Source organism: Salmo salar, chromosome 25, assembly GCF_965601325.2.
Source record: "Salmo salar chromosome 25, fSalSal1, whole genome shotgun sequence".
Taxonomy (NCBI): Eukaryota; Metazoa; Chordata; class Actinopteri; order Salmoniformes; family Salmonidae; genus Salmo; species Salmo salar.
In genome coordinates, this window is record NC_138315.1 from 8,520,559 (window position 1) to 8,532,135 (window position 11,577).

The following is an 11,577-nucleotide window of genomic DNA, read 5'->3' on the forward strand; positions in this document are numbered from 1 at the left end:
GGAAAACCACACTACAGGCTGATCCAACTTTGATGTAATGTCCTTAAAACAAGTCAAAATGAGGCTCAGTAGTGTGTGTGGCCTCCACGTGCCTGTATGACCTCTCTACAACGCCTGGGCATGCTCCTGATGAGGTGGCGGATGGTGTCCTGAGGGATGCAACTCCTGGACAGTCTGTGGTGCAACGTGGCGTTGGTGGATGGAACGAGACATGATGTCCCAGATGTGCTCAATTGGATTCAGGTCTGGGGAACGGGCGGGCCAGTCCATAGCATCAATGCCTTCCTCTTGCAGGAACTGCTGACACACTCCAGCCACATGAGGTCTAGCATTGTCTTGCATTAGGAGGAACCCAGGGCCAACCGCACTAGCATATGGTCTCACAAGGGGTCTGAGGATCTCAATTTCCACCTGTTGTCTATTCCATTTGCACAACAGCATATGAAATGTATTGTCATTCAGTGTTGCTTCCTAAGTGGACAGTTTGATTTCACAGAAGTGTGATTGACTTGGAGTTACATTGTGTTGTTTAAGTGTTCCCTTTATTTTTTGAGCAGTGTACATTAAACAGTGAAACATAAAAAAAAACGACAATTTTTAGATAAAACTATACTAAATATATTCACGTCTCCAAATAATTGATTAAAACACACTGTTTTGCAATTAAGGTCTACAGTAGCCTCAACAGCACTTTGTAGGGAAGCACTGTGGTGTAGCCGGAGGACAGCTAATGCAAAACCTAGGAGGCTCATGGTACTCACCCCCTTCCATAGACTTGCACAGTAATTATGACAACTTCCAGAGGACATCTTCCAACCTGTCAGTGCTCTTGCAGCATGAACTGACATTTTGTCCGCACAATCAAAGGATCAGAGAATGGATCTAATACTGAAAGCATAAGCTACAGCTAGCTGGCACTGCAGCGCATAAAATGTGGTGAGTAGTTGACTCAAAGAGAGAGACAAAAGTTTAACAGTTTTGAACAAATTAAAGCAAGAGGGAGAGCTAACTATGTTTCCTTTTTTTCACTTACTTAGCTAGCTAGCCAGTTTAGCTTGCTCAAACAGAGGAATGCTACAGTATGTTAGCTAGCTGGATATTGCTATCAAACACTGGAACGCTTCCAAGTCAAGGTAAGCTTTTGGTTTTATTAATTTATTGCCACCGGGCACACAGGTGTAACTGCTAAAGTGCTTGCTGACTGTACTGCATGATTGTAGCGGGTTTACTAATGTGTTTAGTTCTACTAGCAATGTTGACAATGACATGAGATGGTGACAATGATGTAGGTTGTTGTGTAGCGGTGACGATATGAATGTTGGGCTTGGAAAGCTTTGTTTTTGCCTGGTCACATACAGCTAATGTGTTGTGCACTGAAGTCCACAAGCAAAGGGAAAAGGTGAGAGAGGAGAGCGCATAGATGTGAGAATGAATTACAACAAGCAAAGTGATCATGCTGTTTATGTGGCTGCTATGAAAGTGAACTGTGTTTGCGTGGGATTAGGGGTACAACAAGATAATGGCGCAGGAGGGGATGGCTGACATTTTGCTGGCTCCTAACCAACTGCTATTTTTTTTTTACATTTGTAAAAATGTTTAATTTTGTACATAATGTTGCTGCTACCATTGTTGCTGCCGTCTCTTACGACCAAAAAGAGCTTCTAGACATCAGAACAGCAATTACTCACCTCAAACTGGATGAAGATGTACAGTTGATGTCGGAAGTTTACATACACTTAGGTTGGAGTCATTAAACCTTGTTTTTCAACCACTTCACAAACTTCTTGTTAACAAACCATAGTTTTGGCAAGTCGGTTAGGACATCTACTTTGTGTATGACACAAGTCATTTTTCACTTATAATTCACTGTATCACAATTCCAGTGGGTCAGTAGTTTACACTAAGTTGACTGTGCCTTTAAACAGCTTGGGAAATTCCAGAAAATGATGTCATGGCTTTAGAAGCTTCTGATAGGCTAATTGACATAATTTCAGTCAATTGGATGTGTACCTGTGGATGTATTTCAAGTCCTACCTTCAAACTCAGTGCCCCTTTGCTTGACATCATGAAAAATCAAAAGAAATCAGCCAAGACCTCAGAATAAATTGTAGACTCCACAAGTCTGGTTCATCCTCGGGAGCAATTTCTAAATGCCTGAAGGTACCACATTCATCTGTACAAACAATAGCATGCAAGTATAAACACCATGGGACCACGCAGACGTCATACCGCTCAGGAAGGAGACGCGTTCTGTCTCCTAGAGATGAACGTACTTTGGTGCGAAAAGTGCAAATCAATCCCAGAACAACAGCAAAAGACCTTGTGAAGATGCTGGAGGAAACAGGTCCTTAAGTATCTATATCCACAGTAAAATGAGTCCTATATCGATATAACCTGAAAGGTCACTCAGCAAGGAAGAAGCCACTGCTCCAAAACTGCCATAAAAAAAGCCAGACTACGGTTTGCAACTGCACATGGGGACAAAGATCGTACTTTTTGGAGAAATGTCTTTTGGTCTGATGAAACAGAATATAACTGTTTAGCCATTTTGACCATCGTTATGTTTGGAGGAAAAAAGGGGGAGGCTTGCAAGCCGAAGAACACCATCCCAACCGTGAAGCACAGGGGTGGCAGCATCATGTTGTGGGGGTGCTTTGCTGCAGGAGGGACTGGTGCACTTCACAAAATAGATGGCATCATGAGGGAGGAAAATTAGGTGGATATATTGAAGCAACATCTCAGTCAGTCAGGAAGTTGAAGCTTGGTCGCAAATGGGTCTTCCAAATGGACAATGACCCCTAGCATACTTCCAAAGTTGTGGCAAAATGGCTTAAGGACAACAAAGTCAAGGTATTGGAGTGGCCATCACAAAGCCCTGACCTCAACCCTATATAAAACATTTGTGGGCAGAACTGAAAAAGCGTGTGCGAGCAAGGAGGCCTACAAACCTGACTCAGTTACACCAGCTCTGTCAGGAGGAATGGGCAAAAATTCACCCAAATTATTGTGGGAAGCTTGTGGAAGGCTACCCGAAACGTTTGACCCAAGTTAAACAATTTAAAGACAATGCTACCAAATTCTAATTCAGTGCATAGTAACTTCTGACCCACTGGGAATGTGATGAAAGAAATAAAATCTGAAATAAATCATTCTCTACTATTATTCTGACATTTCACATTCTTAAAATGAAGTGGTGACCCGAACTGACCTAAGACAGGGAATTTTTACTAGGATTAGATGTCAAGAATTGTGAAAACTGAGTTTAAATGTATTTGGCTAAGGTGTATGTAAACTTCCGACTTCAACTGTATTTCTTTAATGAGTCCGACGCAAAGGATATACTGCTTTGTCAAGAGGGTGTGTGTCTGTTTGTCAATAACTGCTGGTGCACAATGTCTAATATTGAAGAAGTCTCAAGGTAATGCTCGCTTGAGGTAAAATACCTCATGATAAGCTGTCTACCAAGAGATTTCACATGTATATTATTCGTAGCCATCATACCACCACAAACCGATGCTGGCACTAAGACCGCACTCAACGAGCTGTATAAGGCCATAAGCAAACAAGAAAAATGCTCATCCAGAAGTGGCGCTCCTAGTGGCCGGGGACTTTAATGCAGGCAAACTTAAATCCATTTTACCTAATTTCTACCAGCATGTCACTTGTAACCAGAGGAAAAAACTCTAGACCACATTTCCTCCACACACAGAGATGCATACATAGCTCTCCCTTGCCCTCCATTTGACAAATATGACCATAATTCTATCCTCCTGATTCCTGCTTACAAGGAAAAACTAAAGCAGGAAGTATAAGTGACTTCCTCAATACAGAAGTGGTCAGATGACCCGGATGCTACGCTACAGGACTGTTTTGTTAGCACAGACTGGAATATGTTCTGGGATTCAGTGCATGGACTTGTCGTACCCACAGTGATGGTACGTACATTTCCCAACCAGAAGCCATGGATTACAGGCAACATCCGCACCGAGCTAAATGCTAGAGTTTCCGCTTTCAAGGAGCGGGACACTAATCTGGGCGCTTATTGGAAATCTTGCTATGCCCTCAGACGAACCATCAAACAGTCAAAGCAGGACTAAGATTGAATCCTACTACACTGGCTCTGATGCTCATCGGATGTGGCAGGGTTTGCAAACTGTTAAGCACTTCAGCCGCGACCTGCCCAGTGACACGAGCCTACTAGATGAGATCAATGCCTTTTATGCTCACTTTGAGGCAAACAACACTGAAGCATATACGAGAGCACCAGCTGTTCCGGACGACTGTGTGAACACTCTCCGTAGCCGATGTGAGCAAGACCTTTAAACAGGTCAACATTCACAAAGCCGCAGGGCCAGATGGATTACCAGGACGTGTACTCAAAGCATGCACGGACCAACTGGCAAGTGTCTTCACTGACATTTTCAACCTCTTCAACCCTTCTCTGTTTCAAACAGACCACCATAGTACCTGTGCCCAAGACAGCGAAAGTAACCTGCCTAAATGATTATCGCCCCATAGTACTCACGTCGGTTGACATGAAGTGCTTTGAAAAGTTGGTCATGGCTCACATCAACACCATCTTGCCAGAAACCCTAGACCCACTCCAATTCGCAAACTGCCCCAACAGATCCACAGATGATGAAATCTCAAATGCACTCCACATTGCCCTTTCCCACCTGGACAAAAGGAACACCTACGTGAGAGTGCTGTTCATTGACTACAGCTCAGCGTTCAAATCCACAGTGCCCACAAAGCTCATCACTAAGCTAAGGACCCTGGGACTAAATACCTCCCTCTGCAACTGGATCCTGGACTTCCTGACATGCCGCCCCCAGATGGCAAGGGCAGGCAACAACACATCTGCCACACTGATCCTCAATACTGGGACCCCTCAGAGGTGCGTGCTTAGTCTCCTCCTGTACTCTCTGTTCACCCATGACTGCGTGGCCAAGCACGACTCCAACACAATCATTAAGTTTGCTGACGACACAACAGTGGTTGGCCTGATCACCGACATTGATGAGACAGACTATAGGGAGGTCAGAGCCCTGGCAGTGAGGTGCCAGGACAACAACCTCTCAATGTAAGCAAGACAAAGGAGCTGATAGTGGACTATAGGAAAAGGAGGACCGTACAGGCCCCCATTAACATTGTCGGGACTGAAGTGGAGCAGGGTGAGTTTCAAGTTCCTTGGTGTCCACATCATCAACAAACTATCACGGTCCAAACACACCAAGACAGTTGTGAAGAGGGCACGACAACACCTTTTCCCCATCAGGAGATTTGGTATGCGTCCCCAGATCCTCAAAGTTCTACAGCTGCACCATCGAGAGCATCCTGACTGGTTGCATTACCTCCTTTGTTTTTACACTGCTGCTACTCACTGTTTATTATCTATGCATAGTCTCTTTACAAATTACCTCTATTAACCTGTACCCCCGTACATTGACTCGGTACCGGTACCCCCTGTATACAGCCTCGTTATTGTTATGTAATTTTTTTTTTTACCTATTGATTGATTAGATTTAAAAAAATATATATTTAGTAAATATTTGATTAACTCTATTTCTTGAACTGCATTGTTGGTTAAGGGCTTGTAAGTAAGTATTTCACAGTAAGGTCTACACCTGTTGTATTCGGCACATGTGACAAATAAAATGTTGATTTGATTTGTATTCATTCCGCCGATTCTGTTGAACAATGATTCTTAAATGGAAGCAAACGGAAGGAAACGGGGATAAACATACCTGAATTTGTCCAATAGAAACTCTCATTTGCAACTGTTGGACCAATGATTACACCCTAGATCAGCTAGATGCAGGCAAGAGTGTGCAAGACGGTATTGAATGTGTTACTGTCTGTCACCTTGATTACTAAAAATTCTCTCAACCTGTGCACCTAAGTTGTAAACTTTCATTTATAAGCTAGGTTGTAGCAACCTCATGATGGGTATTGGGAAATTCGAGTATCATGTATCATGTAGTAGCCTAAATCTATCTATGTTGCATTGAGTTAGGTGAATGGGATATTAATGACAGTCATCCAATATGCTGTAATAGAAATAAGGCCATGCTCGTAAAACAATTAAATAGAGTCCTCATCTTAAATGGCACCGATCGCCACTGTTGCACATATAAAGTAGAATGTATATTATGCACATTGTACATGCATGGGTGCATGCATATTCTGTCAGTTTACTCCTCACAATCGATCTGTCTCTCTACAGGGCCCACACATGCTTTAACCGTCTGGACCTCCCGCCGTACCCGTCGTTCTCCATGCTCTACGAGAAAATGCTGACGGCCGTGGAGGAAACCAGCACCTTTGGCCTGGAGTAACCTCTCTAAAATGTCCGCCACAGCTAGGGGTTGAATTGGGAAAGAACAATGGTGGAGAGGAAATCCTACCAACTTAGCTTGAAGCGAGACAAGACTCACAGTACACAATGGAAACTGAATAGACATCTACAAGAAATTATCATTGTGGAGAAAAAAAAACTTTTAGGACAATTCCACCAACACGACAAGCCCAATTTGACCCCCTGGCTTTGCTATTCCTCCCTGCTCCATGATCCCATACTTCCTGGAATAACGTTACTGTTCTTTTACCTACACTGATGCCCTCCATTTGATTCCTGCGTACAACAACCACACTTGTGCTTTATCTCTTATCAGTTTAATGGCCTTGGTTACTGTATCTCCAGTCCTTCTTCTTCCTCCAGGGATCCAGCCTGCACTTCAAGCCCAGAGGAACCTTATCCTAATCCCCTATGCTTCCTCGTGGAGTGACCTCGTGCTCTGGACCTCAGAACTGTGTCATTTTCTACTCTGGGGCTGCAGACTATGCACACTATAATACATAATGGACTAATGCCTTGGCTTCTAACATACGCACGCACACACTTTCAAGATGACCCTCATGAGTAAGACCATTATCATTTCTGAAGGGATTAAATTGTATGTCAGAGCTCCTAAGGGGCACCAAAGGCATTGTCACACTCCAAAACACACTGCACTTACCTTATGTTAGACTACATGAGCAAGGCTTTAAAACTGACACACACTTACTTACGGATACAAATACAATTGTAGGGTCACTCTTTTTCCAAATAGATGAGATGCACTTTCTCATAGACGCATGTAGCTCCACATGCATGTACACACACACACAAATACACACACTGAGACATTGCCAAACAAAAGGCTTTATTTCTCAGTGATGTAATTTTCTCCCATTCAGTGTACTGATGAATGTATCACAAAAGAGTGAATGTATGAACCTCCAGCTTGCCGTAGTAGGAAGACTGAGGAGCCTTCAAAGAAGAAGAAACACCAGAGCCGCACAAAGTGTAGTTCATACAATTGCTGACTGTGGTTGATTGAGGAATATGGAAATCGAGACTGTGGCATTGGACACGTGCCTTGTTATGAGGGAGATGAGAGACACTTTTACTCATTGTTTTACGAAGGGTTGCGTCCATTTCCTATTGGGTCACGACTGAAAACTCAGTTGTAACGAGAGACTTGGTATTGTTTATTTGGTTGTTCAAAATGACATTCAAAAGGTTTATCTGTGTCACACATAAAAAACACAGAGCCACACCTTTTAAAGCTAGAATCCTTAGTTGCTTCCTACATCCATTTTTGGACCTATAAATTAATGATATTCTTGATTCTTCAAGAATATAACTTATAAATGCATCATGAACTTAGTTCAACAGTTGTACCCCATCAGAACCCAAAATATAAACTTGTTTTACTCCAATGATTGTAAACAATGTAAACGTAAACCAACTGTATAGCCTCAAAACATGGTAAAAACTGTAATTTTTATATTATGGATGGTCAGTCCTTGCATCCATAGATCTGTCTATGAATTTGAGAGGGGTTAAATTTCTCCAGGCCCACCCCTTTAGCTTTCTACCAAAACAGAGGCGGGGTGCCGCTTTGTTAATTCTTTCAATTAAGGATTCTAGCTTTAAGTGTGTTACAAAACAGTTCCAGGATGCAAACACAAGAGGGCAGCACATTCTATATGGGTACTTCAGTACCGTCGACACAGCTATAGAAGCGTCTTTAAGCACGGGGCATACACTACACAACAACACAGATGCTTACGATTTCTTGAAAGCATGTTTTCATCCTGGTTTTGGACTTCTCAGTGCATAACCCCTACCCAAAGGATTTATTTACACACACACACACACACTTTCTATGGGGTGCACACACTACTGTACAGAGGTCTATGTGAGCTAAACAGACAACTCGGGCTGGAGTAGATAGTAATAGAAGCCCCACTGTGATGCACTGTGGAGGCAGCCTTCATATCTCAGCCTGGCTCGATACTGCATGCAAGGTCCATCTCAGCAACTCTGTGAGCTGCACTGAGTCCGGAACCCCTAGATGGTGTTGTGTTATAGCTCGATATTTGCATGCCGAAATAGTGCAACACAAGTTTGTTCTTATTAGATTTTGCATGAGGATATCGCTATCGATGTGGAGAAAAGGGCGGGAGGAGCCAAATAGTACTTTAGGGTATGTTGCTATAATGTGTTCGTAGCACTGTTATAAATACGTCCAAAGACATGACGAGGGATACATCAAATATATCTCTATGTTTTGTGTCCCACTGTGTATGGGTTCACTAACTATGAAATGTTATAACAAGCATTGTTGTTTATATGACAGGTTATGACGAGTGTTATTGAAGAACTGTGCCAGCACGCTTTAAGGGAATTTGTTTTGTTACATTCAAGTGTTCACTTGTCGTGATGATATATCAGAGGATGGAGGTTAAGGGTCATGGTTCATGGCTACACGAAGAACCAATAGGGCTGTAATGAATGACGAAGAGGAAGTGAGAGCACCTGTATGTGTACCATGCGTGCTCTTTTCTTTGTATATACTTGTACATGTACTGTATGTCTGTCCCTGTTGTGTATACATATACAGTACCATTCAAAAGATTGGACACACCTCGTCATTCCAGGGTTTTTATTTATTTTTTCTATTTTCTACATTGTAAAATAATAGTGACGACATCAGAACTATGAAATAACACATATGGAATCATGTAGTAACCAAAAAAGTGTTAATCAAATCAAAATATATTTTACATTTGAAATTCTTCAATGTAGCCACCCTTTGCCTTGATGACAGTTTTGCATTCTCTTTGTTTAACACTTTTTTGGTTACCACATGATTCCATATGTGTTATTTAAATGTTGATGTTTTCACTATTATTCTACAATGTAGAAAATAGTAATAATAAAGAAAATCCCTTGAATGAGTAGGTGTGTCCATACTTTTGACTGATACTGTTTATTTTGCACCGAATGTACTAATGGTTTGGGGCTCGCATAATCCATGTCTCCCTATTTCTGTTTAACGGAATGACCCCAGTCTCGAACGTCCACACATTCCCACATCACCTCGAGCTTGGAGGGGCGGCTTTGTGGCATGGGCAGTAACCTTTCACATTGGGGTTCAAATCATTTCTGCCAATCAAGACATTTTCCATGCTAAGGCTTTTTCTTCTGCTGCGAATGTCCAATAAGAATAAAGTCAGTCTGCTTCTCGCCCAATAAGGACAAAACTCACCACCACCACCACTCCCCTTGCCTGATCAATTACCAATAGGATTGGACATCCCACTGTCAGAACTCCACTCTATGCAAAAGCTCCTGTATTTCTCCTTTTCACCCCAATGATTGTATTAAAATACAATGGCACAGGGCAAGTTTTAATTAGCGATACATGGATGTGTGTATTCTTTTTGTGTATACTTTTTAGGTGAAGCAGGGGCTCAGCCAGTAGGACACAACCCTTAGAGAGCAGCATATAGAGATCTACAGCAGAAAGAAAGAAAGAAAGAAAGAAAGAAAGAAAGAAAGAAAGAAAGAAAGAAAGAAAGAAAGAAAGAAAGAAAGAAAGAAAGAAAGAAACACACGCACACACACATTTTATTTTAACTCTGCATTCCATAACAAAGTATTTTGGAAAATATGAAAATACCGAGGCCCAGCTAAACAATTGAATTGCCCCATTTATTTTTCATTTTTTTCTGATCTATGATTGTATTTATGGTTTCCAGCTTTTTGTACAATACATGTGTGAATGACCCTGTCATTGTGAGATACTCGGTTCACATCGATGATGCCGTCCGTTTGAAGAAGCCCCTCATCGTAAGTATGGTGTTTGAGTAGCCACTCGCCTCAAGTATGGGTAACCACATACAGTATGTGGAGTGTCTGAAAGTGGGCGTGTCAACAGAAGTGGGAGGAACAACAGCGATAGGCGTTACACCAGTGCTCTGTAATTGGTTAGACGTTTTTGATTGAGTGTGTTGTTTTTAGTTTCTTAACACATTTTAATTGGTCGGTTCCCGACCGTGTGAAACAAGACTGGGAGAGCTACAAGGCATTCTATTCTTGATAGATAATCATACTGTGCCATTTGAATGTTAACAAAACACACAACAAACACCTCACGTATAGCGAAAATATGAAAATAAAAGTGATTTTGATGTCAGTTATTAGTCTACCAGTTTTTATTTATTACCAATAAAAATAACTACTCTTGAATAATTGGGTAGCAAACAGCCTACTGGTTTTTACCAATAAATCTATGTTTGACTATTATAACTCATGGCATCTATTTGACTATCATCAGATGATGACAAAATTGTGTTTGGCTCAAAATAATTACTCTTGTACAATTGGGCAGCTTAAAATGAAGAGTATTCAAGGACCCTTGCCCTTTATCCTGAACACAGACATGAGCAATGTGGGCATGGGTGGGGTGCTGGCCCAGCTGGGGCCAGAGAGGGAGAGAGTGGTGGCGTACTTTAGCAAAACATTCAACAAACATGAGCACCCCTACTGTGTCACCCGGCGGGAGCTCCTGGCTGTTGTGGCTTCCATCAAACACTTCAAGTACTACCTGGGTGGCCTGCCCTTTATTGTAAGGACTGACCACTCTGCTCTCCACTGGCTCATGTCTTTCAAAGAGCCAGAGGGGCAGGTTGCACGCTGGTTGGAGGAGCTTCAGCCGTACGACTTCACAGTGGTGCACAGGGCAGAGGCACGCCACTCCAATGCCATGCCCCGTTGGCCCTGTACTGCAGACGGGTGGGAGTGGATGTAGTGGAAACCGCTGGGTGCTCACGGCCATGGACTATTTCACAAAATGGCCTGTGGCCTATGCTCTGCCTAACCAGGAGAAAGAGACCATCGTCAACGCCCTGGACAGCAGCTGGCCATCGTCTCTGCCAAAGATCAGCATGACTGGGACAAGCATGTGCCCATGGTCCTCATGGCATGCCGCTTCACTGTCCAAGACTCCACCTGCACGCCTGCCCTCCTCATGCTGGGGAGAGAGATCCGCACCCCTGCAGAGATGGCGTTTGGTCGGCCCCTGTATAGCCCTCCTGTTCCTCCGGGGCCAGAGAATGCCCAGAGACTCCAGGACCGCCTGGAGACAGCCCACACCTTCGCCAGAGAGCATCTGATGAATGCAGGTGTGAGGCAGAAGAGGAACTATGACGTGCATACCCGGGGAAGAGACTTTGTGTCTGGGG

General features: G+C 43.0%; 1 protein-coding gene across 1 annotated transcript in view; it reads left to right on the forward strand.

Annotated features, from left to right (window-relative positions):
- Positions 1-10,529, forward strand: part of LOC106586107 (E3 ubiquitin-protein ligase HECW2) — a 73,631-nt gene extending 63,102 nt beyond the window's left edge. The window contains exon 30 of the mRNA XM_082968864.1: positions 6,227-10,529. Coding sequence (XP_082824990.1) covers positions 6,227-6,338 — 112 coding nt within the window. The 3' untranslated portion in view covers positions 6,339-10,529. The remainder of the gene's footprint in view (positions 1-6,226) is intronic.
- The last annotated feature ends 1,048 nt before the right edge of the window (positions 10,530-11,577 follow it).